Source organism: Orycteropus afer, unplaced genomic scaffold (genome assembly GCF_000298275.1).
Source record: "Orycteropus afer afer isolate SDZICR_OR568_19922 unplaced genomic scaffold, OryAfe1.0 scaffold00005, whole genome shotgun sequence".
NCBI classification, from domain to species: Eukaryota; Metazoa; Chordata; class Mammalia; order Tubulidentata; family Orycteropodidae; genus Orycteropus; species Orycteropus afer.
The window spans coordinates 8946513-8973730 of record NW_006921592.1 but is presented as its reverse complement, the minus strand read 5'-3'; the positions used below and the strand labels follow the sequence as shown (position 1 = coordinate 8973730).

Below are 27218 nucleotides of genomic sequence, written 5' to 3'. Positions count from 1 at the left end.
CTGGTTAGCAGTCAAGTGCCTTAGGCACTATGCTACCAGAGCTCCTACTTTGCCACCAGAGCTCCTAAATATCTATGGTGACAAAAAATATTAAAAACTTACCTCCTTCCACAAGGGAAGCATCAATTAAGCTGAACAGAAATATAAAAAGTTTGGAAGAACTTCCAAAAACCCTACAGTTCATGTGACTGAAATGAAAAAAATATATATTTTTTTCTACTTTCTCACACCATACATTTAAGAAAATAAAGCTGGCTTGCCATTTCTAGGAAAGTAGGGGGATAAAGTTACAAAACCCCAAAATGCTCACCCATGCTTCTTGGCCTAACTTTTGACTTAAAAGTCCAAGGCACTCATGGACCAAAAAAACATTAGGCACATGATTCTTTATTAGACAAGTGCTCCTCCTCCCCAAAGCAGCCCAAGTAAGATCTCTGATATCTTTCTGTTCTGGTTACCTAGTGCCGCTCTGACAAGAATATACCACAAATGGCATGGCCTTAACAAACAGGAGTTTATTCTTACAATTTGGAGGCTTTAAGTCCAAGTTCAAAGTGCGAGGCTCTAGGGGCTGGGTGAAAGCCCTTCAACCTTGGAGTCCAGCTCTGCCTCCTGCTCCCGGCCCACTGGAGCTAGAGGCATTTCTTTACTCAAACAGCTGCTGGCTGCTGAGGCTGAAAGCCCCAAGGTTGACAAGTAAAAAGGCACAGTCCTAATGTTACCAGACCACACAGCAGGCCAGTAATTCAAGTCCATTGCAAGTCCCAAGGTTGGCATAGCATGGCAGGCTGCTGAGCAACGACACGGCTACATGCAGGGTCCAAGCATGCCATAGGCTAGAGACCATTCTCAAACTTTTCCTTATATACAGGAAGCAGACCACACACCCAAAGGCAGCTACTCAGCTGCTCATAGCAGATTCCACCATGGAGTTGATGACCAGTCTCATCATGGGGAATACTACATCCAGCTGCCCAGCCACTCAACCAGGCCAAGTTGACATACAAACATAACCATCACACTTTCCTATCCCTATTTTCAGAGTCTCAACTCCAGTGGCAGGACAGGAGACAAATTCCAGCTTTCTTTTTCATTACCTTTCTCTACCATAGATGTTAGGATGACAAACTGTGTCTTCTCAGACTCCTTTATGTGAGATAGAGTTTTGACAAATAAATCATTAGTTGGACTCTGTTGGGGATTTCTGAAAGTCTTTGCTTGCCTGCTGCAGGCATTACCTAATCCTGCTTCATTCTTTCCCATCTCCTTTTCCCTAGACATGGATGTGGTGGCTAGAGATGTAGAAGCCATTAGGAAAAGACCAAGAAAACAATATAGACTTTGGTCTTGGTAACTCTGAGCTTCTGAATCGACATCTTGACTGCCTACTTGTAGACTTCTTATTGTAGGAGCCAGTCTTTCTTGCTCCTGAATATAATTCCTAAACAATGTATCTACAGAAGTACAAAGCAGTAGGTAGTATTTATTAAGCGCCTATTATGTGCTAGGCAATCTGTGAAAAGTACTCTGCATTTGTTATTTCATTTACTTCTCATGACAATGCTGTGAGACTGGTACTACTACTATTATTTATAAAATGAGGACATCAAAGCATGGAATATGTAATGATCCTGCTCAGGATCACACAGTCAAGAAGAGCAGGAATTAGCAGCTGGAATGTAATTCCAGAGTCTTAGTTCTGACCCATTCTAGCTGCTGTTCTGAACTGGAGAAGGGCCACCACAGGAAGAGCCAGGTGGGCGATGGTTGGGCAGCTCAGCCTCTGCTGTGACCAAAGCAGTAGGACATGATCCTGTTTCTGCCCAGCACACCCACTTTGGATGAAGCTCTGGCAAAACTGTGGGATCAGACAACAGGTTTTGTCTGCCATCCCACTATTCAATGGTAGATTTGAGAAAATCTGTCCTTGGACATTAAACAGGGCAGGAACAGCATCATGTTCTATCTGAAGCCATAGCTGCTCCTTGAGAAAAAAAGAATTAAAAAACAAAACAAACAAACAAACAAAAACCAAGAATGAAAACAAAGGGTGAAAGAAAGTAAGGAAAAGGAAGAGAAGGAAAGGGAACATAAAAGGAGAGTAGAGGGACAGAAACAAAGAAGAGAAAGGCAAAGACAGATGGGAGAGAGAGGAAAAAAAAACCACCAACAATAATATGGGCCTAGGAGAAAACTCTACCACTGGTATATCACTTTGTTGAATTATTGTGGCTAGTATGTTGTTATGATGCTGGCAGCTATGCCACAGGTATTTCAAATACTAGCAGGGTCACATGTGATGGAGTATTAGATTCTAGAAAAGGATTTGGTACTCTCAATAGATTCAAGAAGATACAGATTCTTAACTGAAGTTGAAAAGAAGAAACCAGAATGTAAAAGACAATGCTCATAAATAAAGCAAACTGAGATGTTAAAAAAAGGAGCTGAGAGAGATTAAGAAGATTACAAGGAGTGTAATGTGGTATTAGCAAAAGCTCAATTTGCATTGGAGGGAGTTTGCTGCATAAATCTAGATAAGCGTATTAAAGATAGGGAAAGCAGTAGATGGGGCAGTCAAGTAAGTGTAAGCAAGTGTATACAGTCAGGGCTCAAGGGGACAACTCCCTTATTATAAGACATATTTATTTAAAAATATTAGCTTTGATTATTTAAACTACTTAAAGAATGAAATATAAAAAATAAAATGAAAGAACAGGCATAGACCAGCAGTACAAAGACTTAGATGCAGAACATCCAACCCAGGGCTATGCATCCACCTACTCTACGGAGGTACACCCCTTGGAGCAATCGGCCATGGGGCACCAGAGGGACAATATTCACATGGAGGGAAACCTGGACAGACAGGAGTGCATAACTAAGAAGGGCACAGGGACGGGGGTGTGGTTACAGGGAAGGGAGAGGAAGTGAGTAGGTTAAGGTTGGGAATGGTAATCGGGGAGTGAAACCAAAGATGCACGAACTGTTGAATGAAAAACAAATTCTGCTCTGTAAATTTGCATCCAAAGCACAATTAAAAAAAGAACGAAAGAAATAAAGAAAAAGAACAGGCATAGATTTCCATGAAGTACAAATAAATATACATGGATGGCAAAATTGTATAAAAATAACATTTTTAAGGAAAAAAACACTAAAGGAAATAGTTCAATTTACTTGAAGACAATGTGCTACTTACAATAAGTATTTAATAGCATGAAATTTGAGCATCAAAATGTATGAATCAAAGACTAAGAAAAAAAAAGGGGGTAACCAATAGAACCAAGGTAGTGGCCAGGTAATTCAATCTGTTTATTCCAGGAATACAAATACAGAATACTTATTTTCATAATTGAGGTAATTTAATATGAAAATGTGTCCTACAAAGAATTTTTTTCTCAAGAATTCATGGATCAATCAAAAAGTTTTGAAAAGAAAGTTGAAAATATATTAAGACTAATGGAAATTTCAACAAATGTCCCATGGAAAAATAGTACCTCACAAACCACTGCTATAGTTGATTATCTGGACAAAATGCAGTAATAAAACCTCAATGACTCATCTCAATAAAAACAAAACTTGTTAAGCATTTAAAAGCATTATACTTGTCATTATCTAAGAGAAAGCCAAAATATCATTAAAAAATAAAGAGAATTAGAACAAAATAAAGCAGAATTTAAGGGGTTCAGCCAATTGTGTGTTCAGAGGTAATTTCATATTTTTGAAAACTTGTATTAATGCAGAGATAGAAAAGCCAATCCTTAAATTCATGTGAGCTTGCAAAGGGTTTTAGATAGCTAAAAAGTACTGAAAAAGAACAAAGATGAAGACTTACTCTTCCTAATTATAAAATATACTTCAAAGCTACAGTAATCAAAGCAGTTTGGTACTGGTATAAGGATAGGCATGTAGATCAATGGAATACAATTGAGTGTCCAGCAGTACACCCACACTTCTACGGTAATTGATTTTCTACAAGGGTACCAAGTCCACTGAATGGGGGAAAGCATGTTGTTGTTGTTGCTATGTGCCGTCAAAGTCAGACCCGACTCATAGCAACCCCTCCCAGGGTTTCCGAGGTGGTATCACTACGGAAGTAGATTGCCCAACCTTCCTTCCAAGGAGTGGCTGGTGGGTTTGAACTGCCAGCCTTCTGGTTAGCAGTTAAGTGCCTTAGGCACTTTGCTACCAGAGCTCCTGAAATAGTCTCTTCAATAAATGGTGCTCATAATTAAGATTTTCAAATTTAATAGACAAATGTTGTACATAGCATTTTCTAATATGATAAAGTCTTGTATTGATTTTTATGACTGCCTTAATTTTTGGAATTTATTTTATGACCTTTCTTTTTATTTTCTTGATTATGTTTTATCTATTATTATTGTTTGCCATTCTTAGATTTCTTGGTTAATAATAATACTTTTTCTGAAATAATCTCTTCAATAAATGGTGCTCAGACAACTGGATATTCATATTCAAAAGAATAAAGCTGGACCCCTACTTCATATTCTGTATGAAAAACTAACTCAAAATGGATCAAAGAGCTAAAGCATAAAACTCTTAGAAGAAAATATAGCGGTAAATTTTCAGGATCTTGTATTTGGCAATGGAAACAACCCAAGTATGCATCAACAGATGAATGGATTAAAAAAATGTGGTATACATGTAAAATGAAATATTATTCAGCCATAAACAGGAATAAAATTCTGATACATTTTAAAGCATGGATGAACATGCTCAGTGAAAGAAGCCAGACACAGGAGGACAAATATTGTACAATCTCATTTAAATGAAATAGCTAGACTAGTTGAAACATACAGAGAGAACATAGATTAGTAGTTACCATGGACTAAGGGGAGAAGGAAAAGGGAAGTTAAGAGTTCAGAGTTTCTGTTTCAGGTCATTAAAAAAAGTTCTGGAAACAAATAGTAGTGATAGTTTTCACAGCACTGGGAATGTGATCAATACCACTGGATTGCACACTTTAAAACACTTAAAATGACAAATTTCATGTTGAGTATATTTTATCACAATAAAAAAATAAAGAAATGTGCAAACAAATAAATAATCAACCAATACCAAAACCAAACCAAAGCCACTGCTGCCGATTTGATTCTGACTCACAGCTGCCCTATGGGACAGAGTAGAACTGCCCTATAGGGAAGACTGCCACATCTTTCTCCCAAGGTGCAGCTGGTAGGTTCATACAGCCAACCGCTCAGTAAGCATCAAGTGCTTTAATTATTGCGCCACCAGGGCTCCCGATTCAACCATTAACATCCACAAAATAACAAAGGAAGATCCTAAGGAAAACAGAAAAAGAAATGAACAAAATAAAAGAAGTGCAAAGAAAAGATATTATTATTAACCAAGAAATCTAAATATGACAAACAACAATAATAGATAAAATGTAATCAAGAAAATAAAAAGAAAGGTCATCAAATAAATTCCGAAAATTAAGGCAGGCATAGAAATCAATACAAGACTTTATTGTATTAGAAAATGCTATGTACATTTGTCTATTAAATTTAAAAATCTTAATGATGAAATGGACATGGTTCTGGAGAACATAAATTAAAATAATAAAAACTAAAAAAAAAATTATGAAAGAATTGTCTTTCAAAAAGGCTTTGAGGCCTAGATGGTTTCCTTCCAACTTACAAGGTGGATGTTGAAAGATTTGTTGACAAAGAGCAATTTAACACAGATTGACAAGTGGGGTTCTTCTTGAGTAAACAAAACAAAATCTTACAAAGGGCAGATTCCAAGTGACTACAGAGAAAAGACAAATTTGGAAACTTTCACAATTTAGACCAAAACTGGCAGAGATGAAGGACGAATTTTGAGATTAAACCAATCTGGCTCAAACTAAGCCTGATTCTCCATTTCTACCGATACAATTTTGAGCAAGTGGGTGACAGAAATGCTTAACATGCTCTGGTTCTAACTAAACATTTGGAGGTTCCAGTCCACTGTGAGGTGCCTTGAAAGAAAGGCCTGGCAATCGACTTCTGAAAAATCAGCTACTGGAAACCCTGTGGAGCACAGTTCTAGTCTGACACACAGTTGGAATCATCTCCACAGCAACCTTTTTTTTTGGTATCTGTCTTATGTAATAACAACTCTGCTGGTGCAATAGTTAAGTGCTTGGCTGCCAACCAAAAAAGTCAGCAGTCTGAGGACACTAGTGCCTCCATAGGAGAAAAACATGGTGATCTGCTTCCATAAAGATTACAGCCTAGGAAACCCTACGGAGAAGTTCGACTCTGTCATATGGGCTTGCTATGAGTCAGAACTGATTTGATGGAACACAATAACAACCTTATACATGAGGATTAAATAAAATAAACCACAAAGAATACTTTAAAAGATAACATTTATCTGTCTTAAATATACAACTAACATAACTCACTACCATCAAGTTGATTCTCATACTGACCCTACAGGACAGAGTAGAACTGCCACACCAGGTTTTCAAGGCTGTAAATCTTTAAGGAAGCAGACTGCCTCATCTTTCTTCCACGGAGCAACTGGGGGTTTCAAACAGGCAATCTTCTGGTTAGCAGCCAAATACCTTAACCACTGCACCACTAGAGTGCCTTAATAACATTAGCTCCTGCAATAATGACTGAATAGACACACACATTATTCAGTAAAAGAGGCTATAACTTAATCTTAATCAAGAAAATAAAGTGTAAAGCATAAATAAAATATTCAAAAACTAAACCAATAGCACATTAAAGAACTAAATTTAATTCATGAATATAAGCAGAGAATAATATTTAAAAATCTATTATTCCAATAAATCACATCAATGAATCTAGTATGAGAAACTATATATTAATTTCAGCAGATAATGAGAAAAACCCTAATCCTTTCTTAGCAACACCACCCACCCACTGCCATCGAGTCAATTTTGACTCATAGTCCTAGCGACCCCTATTTGGTTTCAAAAGCTGTAAATCTTTATGGAAGTAGATTGCCTCATCTTCCTCCTGCAGAGCAGCTGATGAGTTTGAACCGCCCACCTTTTGGTTAGCAGTCAAATGCCTTACCCACTATGCCACCAGAGCTCAGCCTTTATAAAACCAAAAGTCCTGCATAGGCATGATAAAGACCATCAAATGAAAAGCAAATACCAAGAAAAAGTGAAATAGGTAAAAAAAGAATCCAGAGAAAATCAGGACTTACTTAGAGATATTTGTTTGTTTGTTTGTTTTTGGTTTGATATGAATGATTACTATCATTTTTTTTTTTCAATTTTATTACGTGAACATAGACTTTTTTTTCTTGGTAAATTAATAAAACTCAATAGAAGAAACTTTCTCTACCTCATTTTTGTTCTGTGTCTTAGGAGGAGTTGACTCAGGTAGAAAGTCTAAAGGACTAAAACAGGGAAGATCAAAGTTCTTATTCTAGATTTTAATATCATTGAGGTGTGTGTGACTGTGAGGACCTCTGCTTTCTATATGATGTGAAAAGTGGACTGGATGATTTCTAAGGCTCCTTTCAGCTTTAAATTTACATGGGTTTATTCTCTCACTTATCATTGCTACATGAAAGGCTTTGCAAAGTAGGGTTGACAGATAGCTGGCTGACTGGTGGCTGAGTTTTCTATCACTCTTAATAAAGTTGTTTTAATGGTTAGTTAGTATAATAGAAATAATATTAATGATAGTGGTATCAGCTTCTATATCTTAAGTAATTTCCATTACTTGAGCTCATTTAAACCTTGCAAAACCCTTTCTTTGATTCAGGGTTATCACCCAAAATTTTAGATGACGAAACTGAAACTCAAGAAAATTAAGCAATTGAATTTTCACTTGTTCATTGCTATCCTGGTAGCAATAGCAGAGGAAGAATAGAAACTGAAGTTAGCTAGTCTCCAAAGTCTGACTATGTACCACCTTTCAATAAGAATAACTCAGAAAAATGCTCATTACAAATGACAGAGTCAAGTATTACTATTTTCAGAAGCCATGAATAGATTCTGAAAAACAAACAAACAAGACAATCAGTTATAATACAATGTGAATTAAAGTGGCTAGAGTTAAGAAAAATATACAAAAACAATAGCTCAGTTATAAACAAGAAATCACCAGTTAAAGGCAAACATGGTAATAGTTAAATAAGTAAACATTTAGTAAACCAAAAGGTGTAGAACTGAAGACAAATTCAAAACTTTATCACGCCAAAAAAAGAGGATTTAGATAACTCAGGGAGAGATTTTCTTGAATGGGAAAACTAGCTGTTGTTAAAAAAAAAAAAAAAAAAAGCCAAGATTTATATAATTGTCATAAATTATCATTGGGATTGTTCTCAGAACATGAAAAAAATGGTTCTAAATTTTAAATGGAAACACAAACCAGTAAGAATGTTCAAGAAAATGTTAAAAAAAAGAAGAGTGATAATGTAATGTCAAAAAACTTGAACAAGTAATGAAATAGAACAGAAAACTCTAAAGAGACCTTCATAAATGCAATGACATACAGAATGCAAAATTTATAGTTTTTAGAGGAGATGCATTATTGAACAAATGACATTGGGCAAATAGGATCCCTATAAAAACTCAATTTATTTCCTCACACTGGACACCAAAATAAATTTCAGTTGGTTAAGCACTAGTGGTAAAAAGTGAAATGATGAAACACCAGATGAAAATATAAATTGGTAATTAATAGATTTTCAGATAGGAAAGGATTTTCTAATTTAAGCATCCTTAACCTGGGGTCCATGAATCACCCTAAGGTACATGGAACCCTCTGAAAAATGAGTATGTGGGCACATTTTACAGTGAAAGAATACACAGGTTTTATTAGCACACATAAGATTCTTGCAGAGAGACCAAGGAATTAAGTATGATTAATTGAAGAATTCATAAAAGACACACACATTTGACTACATAATAATTTTAAAACAAGAAAACACCCTTTCCATGTAAAAAGAGTATGAAGGAAACCTGAAAACAAATTGAGAAAACATTTGCAGTAACTATGACCAAGAAGTAATAATATATTGTTGTTAGGTGCTGTCAAGTCAGCTCTGACTCATAGCGACCCTATGTACAACAGAACAAAACACTGCCCAGTCCGGTAACATATTAAGAATGTGTGTGTATATATAGATAGATAGATAGATAGATAAAGGAGTCCTGGTGGTGCAATGGTTAAAGCAATTGGCTGCTTTAACTGTAAAGCTTTAAAGCAGTTGTAATTGACTCGACAGCAATAGGTTTTTGCTATATATAAAGGAGCCCTGGTGGCACAGTGGTTAAGCACTTGGCTGCTAACCAAAATGTTGGTGGCTCGAATTCACCAGATATTCCATGGAGGAAAGATGTGGCAATCTGCTTCTGTAAAGATTACAGCCTTGAAAACCCTATGAGGCAATTCTACTCTGTCCTATAGGGTTGCTATGAGTTGGAATAGACTACAATGGGTTAGGGTTTATATATAGATAAGACAGAGTATTAAGTAATTTATAGGGGATGCATGCCATTACTTTACTCTTTTGGGTGACTTTGAAACAGATTTCTGAAATTCAGTCTGAATACTAGTTCTTACAATTCAGGAATTTCTCAAGAGCCAATTTTCAACAATTGAATGAAGATAGCAACCACAAAGACCTGAAATCTTTTCTTAATCTGAATAACACCCAATTGCAGGATGGATAAAATGTTATTTGGTAAAGAGGTGGACATAAAAATAATGGGGAAGAGGAGCCATGAACAACAGGATCTGAAAGGAAGACAATACTGCAGATTGAAGATGTAAAGCGGAATGATTTTTCACAATAGATGTATTGTAAATATTAAGAATATTTGGAACAAAATTTACTGAATTGGCATTTGGAGATAATACCCTAGTAAAGCATAAAGCAGCCCCTGAAAGTTAACTGTGCAGGGAGCTCTTCCATTTTTATTGATGAATTTATGCATGATTTATGTTCTTTTTTACAAAAAGTATGTGTTATTTTGGCGGTAATGACTTTTTTTTTTTTAATGGTTCTATTGCTAATAATATTAGTGACTATAGGATTGTTCTTCTTGGAAATTTTCAATGGTCAATACCTATTTATTTTGCTCCCAAGAAGTAAGTGGCAAATGGAAACAATGGGATATTTGGAAGCACCAAAGGATGAAAAAGGCTCTCAAACTTGCTGATTTCAAGAATTGGCATATTTTATAATTTGAGAATCATTGTAAAACTGGTAGCTTTTGATGCTGTCAAATAAGGATATCATAGACTCATACAAGTAAGGAAATTACATACAAAAATAGCTTATAATTTCAAAAGAAGTTACTTCAAAAAAATTTTAAAGATGAAAACAAAAAAAAATATATACCTTTATTTGAAAAATAACCTATGTGATCTTACCATTACTATTCTCCTTTGCCTGGTGATCCTTGAACACTCTCACTAAATGCATCTCTACAGACCAGATGGTCTCTGGGCAACCTTCCAATGTTATGATTCCACAGACAAACTGATAACAATTATTTTATATCATTATAGTCCAAGTATGGGACCCCATGCTATTGAGAGTTTTAGCACAATGAAAATTATAAAATTAAATATATGTGCTATGGAAAATGAGGCTATTTGATGTCAATTCCAATGGCATCTAAATTCAGAGCAATGAATAAGAATTCAGCATGACAAATATGATGACTCCTGAATCAGACACTCTCCAGGAAGCTCACGACATTCTTTCAAGTCATCTGTAAAGGTTTCCAATAGCGAAATAACAAACAGACTCCTCTTAAAGCTGGTAAGAGAATGCATCTCCCCATCTTAAATTTCCTTCAAACCCTCTTTCCACCTTCCAATAGAGGCTATTCTCTGTTTTCATACAGAGTTTTTCAGATAACATAGCGTGCTCACTGAAGGCAGAAAAATGAGGTTTTTACTGTATGCTTGATAACTGGGTAAACAATTTTAATCTTTAAAGGGATGTCTAAAAAGTTTTCAATCATGTACAGGGATGTTTCTAATTTTTTTGGAGGAATTAAAAATAAATACATAAATTACAGATCATTCAGGCTTTCATCCTTTTCATTTGGCCTTCTATTACCTAGGGCTTGGTCATGATGCCAGTTTGTCATACTGTGGAGGTGTGGGTGCTGCAATGATGCTGGAATCTGTAACACGGGTATTTCAAATACCAGCAGGGTCACCCATAGTGGGCAGGTTTCAGCAAAGCTTCCAGACTAAGACAGGCTAGGAAGAAACACCTGTCAATCTACTTCCAAAAACCAGTCCATTGAAGCTCAATGGATCACAATAGAATATTGTCTGGCGCAGTGCTGACAGAGGAGTACCACAGGTTAGAAGCCACTCAGAGTACACAGCAGCTGCAGCAACAGACTCGCGCACACCAACAATCACCAAGATGGCACAGGACCAGGCAAGGCTCCATTCTGTTGTACATGGGGTTGCCATGAATTGAAGCCAACTCTCTGGCAACTAAGAACAATAACAAAACCACAATGCTAAAGATAGCAACTGATACCATTATTTTATTTGTATATACTGAGAAAGAAAAACAATCACTCTAAAATATTTATGTAAGATGTACAGCAGCTTCAGAGATGTGAAAAATGTCTGTGTCAGAATAAAGAAATTATGATAATGAGCACAACTCAAATATTTCTTGAATGAATCCTGTCAATACTTTTTGTGAAGTTAAACTTTAAACTTGTTAGCACTATACTCCACTAACTACAGATACATTAATAAATACATTTCCATACTTTGAATAACTATAGGGAGAATTCCTTCTCTCCATTATTCATTCTTTCTATAAATCTTTGATTGCTTGCAATGTGCCAAACATAGCTCTTGGTAGCAGGGACTATCTACTCTCAGGACAGGTTACAGTCTAGGAAGGTTTTCCATTGTGATCCATCTCCACTTGCAATTTAATCACCTAAATTATTCTGAATGCTTTGAAATCTGCTTTTTTAAACATGATTCTCTTTGACTCATATGCACACAAAAGCTAAAGCAAAAGTCTTGACAGTATAGTTAAAATCCTTCCTCTTTTTTGTGAAGTTATCCTAAAACATCCCTGCAAAAAAACAAAAACAAAAAAAAAAACCCAAATCCACTGCCATTAAGTTGATTCCAACATACACAACCTATAGGACAGAGTAGAACTGTCCCATAGGGTGTCCAAGGCTGCAAATCTTTAGAGAAGGAGACTGTTTTCTCTTTCTCCCATGGAGCAGCGGTGGATTTGAACTGCCGACCTTTTGGTTTGCAGCCCAACGCTTTAACTATGGTGCCATCAGAGCACAAAGCACCTCTTATCTCCAAATCCACTTTTAGTGCCTAGCACCCTTTTGTAATTAACCATGTCTTATTAGAGCTATTAAAGTAGAAGGGATATAGTGTGATGCTGGTTCTGGTGTCAGACTGCCTTGAGTTCCAGTTCCAGATCCATCAAGTATTTGTACGAATTTCTAAGCCTCATTTTCTACATCTGAAATGCTAATGTCTACCTCATAGTACTTCTTTGAAGATTAAATGAGATAACCCATGGAAAGCACTCAGCTCAGTATTTGGCACATAGCGAAAATTCAGCAAAGGCTGGCTGTTTTTCTTTTTTTTTTTTTTTTTCCCTACTTTTATTTCTTTTTTATTTTACCATTTGATTCCTCATTTTACCTTTTTGCATTCTCATGAACTGTTTCCAAGATCCCTAAATGGTGAAAATGGTTTGTGCTCTACTCTAATGAAAAGGTGGGTGGTTCAAATCCATTCAGCAGTATTGCAAAAGAAAAGGCCTTGGAATCCAAGTCTGTTAAGATTACAGTCAAAGAAAAGTCTATGGAGCAGTTCTACTCTGCACATACGAGATCACTATGAGTCGGAATTACCTGATGGCAACAAACTACAGTAATAACATGAACTGCTTCCACATTCAACTGGAGCCAATGGCAAGAAGATACTTTTGTTTCTCACAAAGGACTTGTACTATGTCCCATACACAGGATGGCACAGCCAAAATTTTCTATTATCTTTTCTGGTTAGAAATGACATTGTCAAGTCTTGCAAACCTATTGTATTTCTGGGATGTGCAAAGAACACAAAACTTGGCTTTATCTTAGTCTCACATAAGGTTAATCAGTAAGGTTCAAAATCATCACAAACAAAGAAATAAAAACACAACCAAAGATGGTAGGAAATAATCCAATCTTTCAACTCTAAAATGTCTTTCTTTTGTGTTGCATGTTCTATTCCAGGTATCACAGTTTATTTCACTATAAATGTGTTGCTTGGAGCTTTTGACACATCAAATGCCATAAAAGACTTGCTGATGTCAGAATGAATAAATCTTGTATGTCAGTGAAATGACATGCTTTTCAATCTGTCATTTATACTTCACTTATTTACTTTTCTCTCATATGGATGGTAAAATGTATTATGATGAACATTTTTTAAAAGAAGACAAGAAAAAAAAAATGCTGGAATCAGCTAAATATAAAACTAGATCCTAATGTCACTAGGAACAATTGTGCTTTTCCGAGCAAATGATATAAAAAAGCCTATTGGTATATGTGGTACAGTGAATTACTTAATATGGTTCTTCTAGCCATGGTCCCATCAGATGACTGGGTAGAAGTGTTTTTGGCCCACCAAGGGATTGGATAGTTTGTTAATAATGTAATAAAGTACATGGAGCCCTTGTGGGGATGGGATCATGCAAATAATGTAGATGGAATCCTAATGTGAGGAATGGTCAGTTTTGCTATCATTAGGCTTAAAATGAGTCATCCAAGGTGGAAAGCGAATCTCACCACCATCAAGAGAGAAGATCATATCCTTGGACCTAGGATCTATGCACTGAAATGGCAAGGAGACACCAGTAGCAGAGGCAAAAGAACCAAGAGACCAGCATGAGAAAGAGCAGTAGGCTTTTCAGCCCAAGGAGCAAGAAAGCTGAGTGTCTTCACTCAGGGGTCTTGCTGGTGGAGTGAGGTGCCTCTCTGAGTACCTATTGGCAAAACTAAAAGAGCTTTGCAAAACTGGCCCAACCAGGGCAGAGGCCAAGGCCAGAGAGAAGTATGTCTGTGGCAGAGAGAAGAAGAAACTCTCCTGATTGAAGAACTGTATCTTGAGTTGTTTCTGAACCTGAATTGTAACCTATTACTTTCCTAATAAACTCCACAATCATGAATATTGTCTGTGAGTTCTGTGCAACTACTGCAATAAACTATCAAATACAGCAGAGAAATAGAGAGTGCTGTGGGAGGGACACTTGGTGTCAGACTTGGTAAAACATTGGAGGGTGGCAGCATGCGTGACCACTGCCTCATAGGAATCGGCCTTGGGCTATTGATAGTTATTTTCTCACCCCCTCATGAAGTTAGAGAAGGTCAGAAAATGATTCTGCCATGCCCTTTTTGCAGTATATGACAAGGACATCATGGAAGTCAAAGTTTATAGGTTAAGACAATGCTGACCTAGGCCACAGAGGTTAGAAATACATCTGAGAATCTTCAAATAGGAAGACAATGATATTTGATGAAACCATCCAATCAGTAATTTTGTAGAATGTATTGAAATATGCTTTGGCTAAAGTGATTAAGTCTAGTCCCTGTGTAGTGCAGTTAAGTGCTTGACTACGGGTTGAAAGTTGGAGGCTGAAACTCATCCATAGATGCCTCGAGAGACAGGCCTGGCAATTTGCTTCTGAAAGGTGACATCCTTGAAAACCCTGTGGAGCAGTCCTTCTCTGCAAACATGGGGTCACCATGAGTCGGGATCGACTTGTTGGCAACTAACAGGAACAAAATGATTAAGCATCACCTTGTGATGTGAAACTATAATGGACCCTGAAAATAAAATCAGCTTCTCTTTTTCTTAGCAAGGAAAATTGTATTTGATAGCATTTGGAATGTTACCATAGACACTATCAAGAACAAAAATTTCCTGGCAATGAATAAAATCTAGAAACCCTCAAGAGACTATGTTTAAATATTAAATTATGTATTTCCTGTAAACTCACTAATATATTAGTAGATTTTCTCAGCAGTCATATTGGGTAACTGCATAAGGTTAATTAGCTGTTAACATGCTATTTAAATTAAATAACTAAGAAGCAGATCAGCAATTTATAATGTAAATAAATCCATATTCTCTTAATTTCTTTCTCCTTTTGAAAATGTAAACTGTCTCTGTCATTTATAGCAATCATGACCTCAATGAAAGGCATTTTCTGAGGATTGATTAATTACCTTCTAAGGGAGCGGATGTACCAAAGCACAGTCAATAACTGCAGGAAAAAATTGCTACAGGTCTTGCTGCAACTCTTTTAGGCCCAGGGAACTTCATGTCCCATTAGTTTTTTATGCTTCTAATTCCCAGAATCTCTTGGGAATAATAAAGCATCTCTATTTCAATCAACAGTGTCACAATCCACCCAAGTGCTCAGCTAAGAAACTAGACCTTAGCCTTAACCTTCCTTCCCCCAAGGAACATGACTAATTCCTTCCCTGTTGATAGACTTGTAAAATGTACACTGAATCTGTCTACTTGTCCTTATTCCCATCACCTAGACCAGAAACTAGGTGCCTAATTTCCAGACCAGAAACTGCCCTAATTTATCTTGTAAACTACTGCACTAGCTTTCCAAGTAGTTTATCTTCCTTGGCTCTCACACAATTCTTTCTCCACAGAGAAGCTGCAGTGATCTTCAAAAATGTTTAATCAAATCATGTCTCCCTTCCTTAGAAGACTCCATAGATCGGTGCCATGTTGACTACAATACTCTATGTGATCTAGATTGTCCCAATCATTCAACTCACACCAGCCCCATAGTTCTTCTTCCTGTTTCTCAACTCCAGTAACCTTGTTCCAATTACATTTTCTTTCCACATTGCTCCTTCCTTCTCCCTGGAATGCTCAGTCCAGTTCTTTACATGGTAGTTGCCTTCTCATATTTATAGGAGCCCCAGTGGCACTGTGGGTAAGGCATTTGGCTGCTAACCAGAAGGTCACTGGTCCAAATCCACCAGCTACTCTGCAGGAGGATGATGAGACAATGTACTTCCATAAAGATTTACAGCCCTGGAAACCCTATGGGGGTTGCTATGAGTTGGAATTGACTTGATGGCATTGGGTTTGATTTTTATTCGTTTTCTAATATTTCAGGTCTCAGCTGAAATGTTACCTCCTCCACCGGCCTTTCCCAGACTACTCTAAAGAAAATACTCCCTCACTTCAAAGACTCTCCATTACACTACTACTCTGTTTATATTTTTCTTAGTATTTATCACTTATTTGTTTACTGACTGCATCCCCAAGTAAAACATAAATTCCAAGTGTGTCAATCCAGCATTCAACTCTCAAAGCCTAACATAGTAACTGACAACTAAACAAACAAAAAACAAATTAGTTGCCATTGAGCCAATTCCAACTTATGGTGACTTCACATGTTTCAGAGTAGAACTGTGCTCTAACATAAATATTAGGAGGCAACTACCATGTAAAGAAGTAGATGGTTAGGCCTTTCTTCTAAGGTGTCTCTGGGTAGATTTGAACCACCAACCTTTTGTTTAGAAGCCCAGAACTTAACCATTTGTGCTACTCCCAATTGACAACAGTAAATTGTTATTACAGTCATGAGCTGCATAATGTCCATTTGGGCAATATCCAACTGCATATACGTCCATGGTCCTAACCCCTTTAGAGCCTGTTAAATTAAAAATTAGAGGTAATAATAAATGGATGATAATTTGTGACACACATCAATGTTATTATTATTACTCTATTATTATGTAAAAGATGTTTTCGTGTATCTGGAGGTACTTCTTTATTGTTTTTTATGCATAGAAACATAGCCTATCTACTAAAACAAACGTTTGACTAACTGATGTTAGATACAAACTGTACCTAACTATTCTGACTTATGTACAAATTTGACTTAAAGACAGACTTAGGAATGGAAGTGGTTCATAATATGGGAACTACTATAATATAGTGTCTGTACAACATCCAAATCACATAAAGTCCTATTCCATAAAACATAACATGGACATAAAGCTATGTATGACTGTACATGTTTTTTGAATGAATGAATGCTGGCACCTCAGAACTATGCAAGCAACATCCATACTTACCAACTTCACACATATATTAAAGGAGAAAAATATGGCTTTAGAAGTTTCTTTTCAAAATTCCTTCTAGTACATCTATTTTTTTTTTTTTTTTTTTCTTTTACCGCCCTGCTCACCCCCGATTTACACAGGCAGAGGCTTCCTACCTTGTTCTCACAGTTAGTATCACTGGTTATAGGATTCTCAGACATGGTGTCCTTTCAGATGAGATTGTTGTCAAGGTGGCAGAGGACAGCACATCATAAATAATGATATATTTACCATGAAATTAATCATATTCTAGAGGACATGGTCAAGTCCTTTTCTATTCCCAATCATAAAGTCTTATTGCTTAGGTTAAGTCACAGATTCAATATTTATAACATGAGACATTTCTAACACAAATGTATGATACTTGAAAACAGTATTTGACAAGCCACAGAAGGAAAAGATCTGAGACTGAAACAGAACGGAGAACAATTCTTTTTAAAGAATGATCTTTGTTACTATAATAAGAGTTATATGTCTTCAATGAATAATATATTAAAAAAACTAAAACCACTATCATTGAGCCAATTCCAACTCATATTAATTCCATTGGGTTTCCAAGACTGTAAATTTTTACAGAAGTAGATTGCCTCATCTTCCTCCCATGTAGGAACTAGTGGGTTTGAACCACCGACCTCTGGTTAGCAACCAAGGGCTTTATCCACTACGCCACCAGAGCTCCTTTTAAAAAAATACAAATACTGAAAAGAGGCAGGAACCTATCACCTGAGAACTTTTCAGTCCTCAGATAGATCAGTCTCTGAGTAACTTCACTGTCCAACATGTTTTTTAGTTTCCTTGTCTAGGGAAGGAGATGGAAAACACTAGCTAAATCTCAAGAAAATACAAGGTAAATGAGCCTATTGGCTAAGGTTTTTCCACTAAGAAAGGACACCTTTGGAAGCTGGACTGTTTTAAACCATCAGTTAAGGTACAAAATTGAGTCCAGCAAAAATTGGCTTCTACGTAATTTGAACTTGAAGAGTGCTAGAGGACAGGGTGTATTGTCTGTGTGTATGTAGACATAACAAAGCTATTTTCATGCACAGTCCTGGCAGTGGGCCCACCATAACTGTGCTGTGGGTCTGGTTACAATCATTTCACTACAGGGAACAATCCAGGGCAGTGCATCCCTTCTCTGTCCGCTCAGCCTCAAGTTGAAATGTGCGCTGTTTTGACCTCACAAACCTTCTTTTCAGCTCTCTTCCCTGATTGTCTTTTACTTCACTCTCCTCACACTGTATATTCCAACTGTTCATACCAGAAATCTTGGCTAAATTCTAGGCCCAAGTGACAGCATTACCATGCACAAGAAACTCTTAAGAGTTTGTTAAAGGAACAGTGTGGTAATACCTCCTCCTTTATCCTCATAGTTATACAGACTCTGGCATACACACCTGCATGTGTAATATTTGTGCATGTATTTTCTAAGTTCTAGTTGAAAGAAATAAAACTCTCCTAAAAGGAAAGGGTTGGTTTGTTCTCTGCTATTTTACCTCAATAACTAAATGTATTTATGCTCCCCGCCCATGGCAGTATTTTATACAGCTGAATGTGGTCCTTGGACAACTTTTTAATGGAACATTTTATATTGAAATGTGTTTTTAATTAAAACAAAACAAAGAAGATAAGGATAGCTTACAAGACACTGGTACTAGAGTGCTAACCCCAATATTGAGAAATGTTTATGCTATCAAATCTTTCCTGGGAGCCTCCCTTCAACGTACTCAATTCTAGAAATTTGAAGCCCTTAATTCATTGCTTCAACTCAGGGCAACACTTAAAACTCCAGACTCCATCTCTAATGGCCCAGTTATTAACTTTTGATAATACTTGCATCTCAAATATTTTGATTATCTCCCTATATTTTTCCTGCACTGAAATATATAGGTGAGACAGAATATAATAAAAGATGGAGCAAAGACATACAGTGATTGATCAACAGGAAATGCACTTAAATAGAGGGGAATCTATAGGTTTACAAGAAATGCAGATGGTCAGTTTAATTTCCTGAGAAAAGAATTTTTGGGATGGTTTACTGAAATCAGCAGCATATGATGTGAATCACCTTTTGGCTCAATACTTCTTTACCTTTCCATATGCTGACTTTTCCAAATTCCACATGACCCCATCCACTAAATAGAAAATGTAGAGGGAATTCCCATGGAACTTGAAGGAGAGAATAACATCATGTCTTTGTTTTACCCAGGTAAAGGCCAGCTCTAGGCAATGCTAAGTAAACACTAAGGGTGGGAGATGAGTAGAGGTAGCATGGGGAGTAAAAGTCACTAATTAATCTTTAAAGCAAATGAACTAAAAGGTAAAAATAAATCATATATAAAATTGAGCAATTCTGCTAATTTCTGTAGGAGTCAGTTATTTTGTGCAAAAAGTAAGATATAACTTGGATCATTGAAACTGACCATTTCTATTTTCATGCAAGCCGCCCACCTGTACAGCTCCATATCATTTCACTTTCTTAATAATTTGTGTATATATCTGTTAGTGTACATCTGCCTCACTAATAAGATTACAAGATACTTTGAGAGCAAGTAGCATACATAACAAATATTTGCATTATCTACCTAATTCATTTTGCTCTTAGCATGCTACTTTAGCTTTTTTTGTTTCAGTGTTCAGTCTCTATTTGTTATATTCACATAAAGAAAGATAATAAAATATAATCCTTATAGTTTGGAATTTAAGCCTCCTTTGGAAGAAAATACATACAAAAACATCTGGACTGCAATACTGTAGTTTCTCTATCTAAATAGTCTTTAACATTCTTTAAATGACTGATAATAGGACAAGTGTAATAGGATGGAGCAAATATGTAATAAGGAAAGAACACAAGAATCTGCCTAGAAATGTATGAATACATGTATATGCATAGAACCAAATTCATTATTTTGACTCATAATGACCACCAATGGGTTCCGGAGGCAGTAAATCAGTATGGAAATAGATTGCCCCATCTTCCTTCTGCCGAGTGGGTGGTGGGTTTGAACCACCAACTTTCTGGTTAGCAGTCAAATGCCTTAGGCACTGCACCACTAGAACTCCATACACACACACACACACACACACACACCCCTACCCCAGGGGTGGTGGATGTTTAATATGAACTAGATATATTTTCAGGTATAGGATTACAGCTGTCACTCCAATTTATTTACTTTCTAAATTTAGATCTTGCTATACTGGGTTTTCTCAAAGTAAGTACCCCTGTGGTCCCTAAAACACAAAATTTAAGGAAAAGACTTCTGGGTCACGCAATACAAGATTTGTGGAAGATCCTTTATATTGATAAACTTTTTGTAAGTTCTAAATAATCACTACACAGAGTAAGATTTCTTGATTGCCAAACATATACTATTTTTTTTTCCAGTGAAAGATCCTTTACAATTCAAGGCAAAAAGGTTTCTTTATTGAACTTAGACTTTGAATTTCCTGAGTTCCTGCTGACATTTGAACACATAAAATATCCCATTAAAATGGCTTTTCTTTGTTCATAATTATAGGCACAGATCAGAAAAACTTTCAGAAAGACAGTTTATTATTCTGAGCACTCTGTGTTGTTATGAATGTCAGTTATTTCTATTTAATTTTATGAACAACTTTGTACAAATCATCATTTGCTAGCAGTCTTTTTTCCTTTCTGATGGGCCTAGAATTCTGGCAATGTTTGCTATGATCTAGATGCAAAACACCTTACGGATGTGTTTCAGTATTCTTTTGGATTGTTCACCTAAAATTATTATTACAGTCATGTTTTACCACTTTGTTTACTTTAGAAACTTGCTTCCCAGGATCCCCTTTCTTTTGAGCTTTTTGGGTTATGTTATATAAAAAGACATCATTTTAAGTACAAGAGCCTATGTAGTAATTGGTTCACTTGTAATCAATGACTACATGTTATTTATCCACTCAGTGGAAAAGCAGGAAATTATCAAAAAATTCATGAAAGCTCTGGTAGCATAGTGGCTAAGACACTTGCCTGCTAACCAGACGGCTGGCGGTTCAAACCCACCAGCCACTCCTTGGAAGGAAGGTTGGGCAATCCTACTTCCGTAGTGATACTGCCTCGGAAACCCAAGGAGGGGTCGCTATGAGTCAGGTTTGACTCGATGGCACATAACAACAACAACAACAACAACAAAAAAAAATTATGAAACTGAACACTTTTTTGATGAGAGCTCCTCAACACAAGAACAATTTTCTCCTTGTTCTTTTCAGATGATATTTTTCTCTCTTATCTTTAAATAGCTCATAGTTTTTAGAAGGATAAAGGATTTATAGCTTTTGTATCCAGGAAGCATCTTTGGGAACAGTGAGAGAGATCCGGGTTTGAGCTCCAGGGAAAAAAAAGGTAAGGAGGCAGGTTTTTTTTAGGAACTGAGAATCCTCTCAATCTTAGGAATAGCTTGCCAACCAAGTGTCCAGGGTATCTGGTGGAGTTTGTTGCAACACATGCTCTTAACATACCTGAGGAAAAGGGTGGCCTGGGGGTTCCTCTTAGTTGTCACAGCAAAGTAAATTCATGACCAAACTTTTGCTGAGTTGGGATGAGAGATCTAGATACTTTGAATTTTTCTGTTTCAATGTTTTGTATTTGTTTTCTTTTCCCCTAGTTTTCTGAGAAGTGTTCTTGAAAGAGTTCCAAATTCAGGGGAGCAAGGATAATCAGAATGGTGGAAAGGCCAGTGGTAGAAGCAGCGCTCACAATAAGAGCCACAGTCCTGTCCCCTGATCCATGTAAGCACTTGAGAGACTTTAATGAAGCAGGTTCAGGGGAAGCTGAGGATACGAGAGTCTCCCTTGATGGTCCTATGACTGGGTAAATGAAATCATTTAGTGACATTCTGAGAAAAGATACATTTCACCTTGTGCAGAGAGAGCTGGGACATGCAGGTGAATAGGAGGGACCTGCAGCCCCTGCCTGTGGTTTACCATCTAAAGGCTCAGCCCTATCCAGTTACTCAGCAAACCCTGATCTGGGCAGGAAGTGCATTTCTGGAGCATCAGGCAGTGTTCTCACCCATAATTTGGCTCAGTTGTGGTTTTCACTCCTCTCCACTGACTCGTCCATTGAAATAAAGAATAGTATCTTATAGATTAAGGAGCTCTGTTAGCACAGTGCCTAAAGTATCTGACTGCTAACCAGAAGGTCGGTGGTTCAAACCCCCACAGCCACTCTGCAGAAGGAAGACAGGGCAATCTACTTCTGTAAAGATTTACCACCTCAGAAACCCAATAGGGGCTGCTATGAGTTGGAATCAACTCAATGGCAGTGGGGTTGGGTGAACTGTTTTTGGATCGTACAGATTGGCCTTCTCAACTTCTGAGAGAAGAGGTTGATTCTCAAAATACCAAGGTTGAACAGCTGTTGAGAAGAAATAGCGCAAGTAGTGATTGAAAGGGGTGGTGGCTGGGAGGTACGTGAGGTGCATTTGTAAAGGTTCAGAGTAACTTCAGGTTGCAACAGAGTCATTGCAGCCTGGTGCACTGTTGTTTCAGCTCCTTTCCACAAATTCCTAGTTTTAGATATTGTTCAGTCATGCAGAATGCCCACTGCTGATTGATGCTAGCTTGGCATCAATGTCTCATTCATTCATTCTTTTAGTGATTTCTTTTCCCAAACTTTCAGCTTCACTTATAGGCAAAGAATGATCTATTGGACAAACCAAAACAATTGTAAGGAAAGGCTTATTTTCTCTTGTTTCCTCTGATTATTTTACCATCTACCTTGAATCCATGATAGAACTGAACTTCTCATATATTAAAATGTAGTGAATTTTCCAGGTAAACTGTTACTTGAGACCTTTCCTTTTCCTCCTACCTATCAACGATTTGGCAACAATCGATCTAAAAACATATTCATAATGCAAAGGGGGGAAGATAGATGCAGGTTTTCGGTGTGTTGCTCAGTTCCAAAGCGACCTTATCTGTGTAAATGAGCTGTCTGAGGCATAAAGTTAAGGAATTTTCATTTGAGCTTAAATAGTGTTCAAAAGAGCAGTTGTTGAAAATAATAGTGCTATTGTAATAGCTCAAAGAACTGAGTGTCACCTAGGTCTGTGCAGAGACAGCTGTATTGCAATTCTACTCTTACCAAGTCTCAGCTTCAGTTATAACCTGTTTTTAGGGAAAGGAGGGATCCTTGGAATAGAGGAATAATGTCCCAATATTTTTCCTTTAATATTTTGCAGATAGGTAAATACTCAAAAGAAATAACCCAGAGTTTAAGAAGAAAAACAATATATACTTAAAAATTCTATATGTTGTTATATATTCTATAGAGTGTCACCAAATTAAAAACACAGACATGTAATTGAAATCCCTGCTTACAGAATACTCTAGTGAAAAGGTTGTAAAGTGAGAATTTAATAAGTGCCAGTTCCTTGCTGAACTCGAACTTTTAATGCCTTAGAAGATACATAAAGCTGAAACGACTCAATATTTAACCTCCTCTTGACAAAAGAAATCCAAACGTCTCTAGGGGCCTGAATATCTGTGTCAAAGCTTGATCAGGGGACCCCAAAAAATCTGATGCTGTATCAAAAGCCTCTCCTCTTCTTTATGTTTTTAGTCCAATGCTGTCCATGACTTAACAATGTACTGTGTCCACATTATATTAAGGCCCACGTACCATCTAAGACAGGCAGCTCTAAATGTTTGGAAGCCACCTGCGTAATGAAGTAGCAGTGTTTCTTATTATAATGCCTGAGCCTCTTCAATATTCTTGTTTTTTCCCCTGTCACCTGCTATTACTCTACTGCTCTTACTTCAGGGTGAAATTAGGCGGATTGGCCTTTGTATTCTTCCCCAGGGGAGATACGAGACCATGTTTTAAAAAAATGCTTAAGCAATTATTCCAGTTCTTTTCTGTTATGTTCCATCTGCAGGTTGAGTCTCAGAATATGGACCCACATTCTCTTATCTAGAACTTTTGGACCAGATATATTTTGGATTTCATTTTTTTTAGATATGGTACCCAAAGCATATATTATACAAAACCTTCAGTGGCATCTGATCCAGCATTTTGTTATCAAATCAATATTTCTGTAGAGAAATCTATGAATTTTCACAATCAATGAAAAATATATAAAGTCTGTAAATAGCCTTCAATCAATTCAGGTCAAGCTTTACCATCAAATGAGTTTTGGAGTCAAACTGGCAAAAAAGTTTTTAGTTGTTAGGGTATTTTGGATTTGGAAATTGAGAATAAGGGATTGTAGACCTGTACCAGTTTTTCAAAGAGTTAAAACAAATTAATCTACTTGTGCTTAGAGAAGGAAGCAGAGAGAAGTATCACAAATAACCCACAAAGGCCTTTCAAAGTGATCTTTTAGACACAGAATTTTATTATTTTGAGCAGGATTTGAGATAAAATGAGTTGTTCTTGTTCTTGGCTCCTGTCATATGACCATGACATAGTCTGTCCCTCAGAGTTGGTCTGTGACAGGGCTGTTGTCATGGAATCTGAGCTGCCTCACTGCTATGCAGGGAAAGGGAACAAAAGTGGGCAGACCTAACCTCCCTGAGACTCCCAGGAACATTCCCAGACCAGAATCAAAACCTCAACTAGACAATAGTGTTGGAGCCAACTGGCATGCTTGTACTATGACTCCATAATAAAGTAACAGCATAGTTGGCCTTTTTTAACAATATAAAAAACCAAAAAATTGCTTTTTTCATTAACATAGGGGAAATATATTTTTAAAGCTCTAATCTTTGAAATTTTAAAGATGGGGTTTGGAATATTGTATTTTGGGTTATTATGCTAGGGAGGAGGGGCTGTCACCAGTAAAGAAGACATATAGAGATCAAGGCTTACTTGGCTTCCAGCGCCAATGCAATGATGCCTGCAGCCATGGGGGCTGAGGCTGATGTCCCAGTATGGTTGTCCGTGCATCGCTGCCTCAGATCTGTAGTGATCTAGAACACAGAAGCGAAAAAGTTTAGGTCTCTGAAGTCAAAGTGAGTCACATACAATTTTTATCAGTGAAGAAATTCACTCATAAAAGTGGAAGAGAAGTGGTATTGAAATAAAGCAACAAACCAAACTCACTGCCATTGAGTCAATTCTGACTCAGTGAACCTCATAGGGTTTTCAAGGCTGTAAATCTACAAAAACAGACTGTCTCATCTTTCTTCCACAGAGCAGCTGGTGGATTTGAACCACCAACCTTTTGGTTAGCAGCCAAATGCTTTAATCACTGCACCACGAGAGCTCCTTATATATGTGTTTTAAATCCTTTATTCCTGCTCCTGTGATCATCTAACTAATGAAGAATCACCTGTGCAAATAAACTTCAAAAGGGGAAAGGTTAGGAAGTCAGACTCTATGTCTGTTAGAACCACGGTTGAACCTAGGATGACACAAGTGAGCCACCAATGGCTCAAAACCTAAGGATCGTGCAAGTGCCCCATTAATAATGTACCCAGGCACCTCCTCAGGAGCTCTAGTGGTGCAGTGGTTAAGGCATTCCTCTGCTAACCAAAAGGTTGGTAGTTGAAACCCACCAGTTACTCTGCAGAAGAAAGATGAGGCAGTCTGTTTCTATAAAGGTTTATAGCCTTGGGTACCCTATGGAGACAGTTCTTCTTTGTTCTATAGGGTTGTTATGAGTCAGAATTGAATTGATGACAGTGGTTTTGGTTTTCTGGTTTAGGCACCTCCTCACTTGCCTTGCTCTCAAGTCCTGGCACTGGTTAAAACTAGATCCTTTCGGTGCTTCTTTCCTAGCAAACATGTATCAAAAACCAGTTACTGGGTTAGGCATTAGTAAAAGGAAGGTAAAAGGTAGTGGCCCCTGTTCTCCCAGGACTGTTACCTTAGAAAAGCCACAGATTTGATACAAAATGTATACTTTGAAAAAGAAGGAAATTTTGACTGTGGATCTATTTCTAGAATTCACAGAAATGTTGCATGGATAAACAAAGACTTCCTTAATGATTTGACACAAGTACTAAAACAAATGGTTGAACCCTGGGTGCTGATAGGAAATTATAATATGAAGTACATATTTTAGAAAATTAGCCATTTCTCTCTCTCTGTCTCTTTTTTTTTGAGTGAAAAAGTCAAAACTAGATCTTTTTTTTTTTTTTTTTTTCATTTTGGCTTGAATCCAGCTCACTTCAACTGTGTATGACAGAATATCAATTCAGAGAGGGGAATGTTTCTCAACCTAGTTGCATTATCATCCCACTAGGCATAAAAAAAGCAAATTTAAATTCTACCTAACAAGAAAAATTAAATACTATTGAATAAGATATTGTAAGCCATTGTAGTATCTTAAGTTTTTTTTCAATCCTTCATCTTCTGCAAAAACCAATTTCCCTCCTTGGGGGTGATATTGCCCTAGTTGAGAAAGTGCAAGGCTAACTGGCTTGGTAAATACTTTACTGGTCTCATTCTAGTTATTGAAAGAAATTAGTAAAGCTTTCTTGGGAAGTAAGACAAGTTTATTGTTCATATTTCTCAGTTAAGAAAACTGAGATGAAAGATCACCAGCAGAAAGGTGAAGAGATAAGGTAGATGAAAATAAACTCATCTTTCTAAGATGCTGCCTTTTAAGGAGTGTGAATATTAGTTGAACTTGGTTAGGAAAAATATTTGATCTCCACAAGAAGAAAGCACTATGTGACTCTGAAGAGATGGCGCCTCCCTGAGTATTTTCTTCAGTGCCACATGAGGATGTCTGAGTGGACACTGTCTGTTATGGAGCTTGATTGATATCCTGGCTATTTTAAGTTCATGCAAGGTCACCATTCTCAGTGTCTTTTTTGTTCCTTTTGACACCTTAATAGGTCTTCAAAGTATTGTTGTTGTTGTTGTTGTTGTTATGTGCCATCGAGTCAGCCCTGACTCATAGCGACCCCTCCTTGGGTTTCCAAGGCAGTATCACTACGGAAGTAGGATTGCCCAACCTTCCTTCCGAGGAGTGGCTGGTGGGTTTGAACCGCCAGCCGTCTGGTTAGCAGGCAAGTGTCTTAGCCACTATGCTACCAGAGCTCCCCTTCAAAGTATAGGCAACCACAATGATGTGGATGGAGTAAAGCTTTTAAGACC

General features: G+C 37.1%; 1 protein-coding gene across 1 annotated transcript in view; it reads right to left on the bottom strand.

The window, feature by feature from the left end:
- Positions 1-27218, bottom strand: part of PCSK5 (proprotein convertase subtilisin/kexin type 5) — a 600269-nt gene that overhangs the window by 306544 nt on the left and 266507 nt on the right. Inside the window, exon 9 of the mRNA XM_042780610.1 lies at positions 24981-25081. Within this exon, the coding sequence (XP_042636544.1) occupies positions 24981-25081 (101 nt within the window). The remainder of the gene's footprint in view (positions 1-24980; positions 25082-27218) is intronic.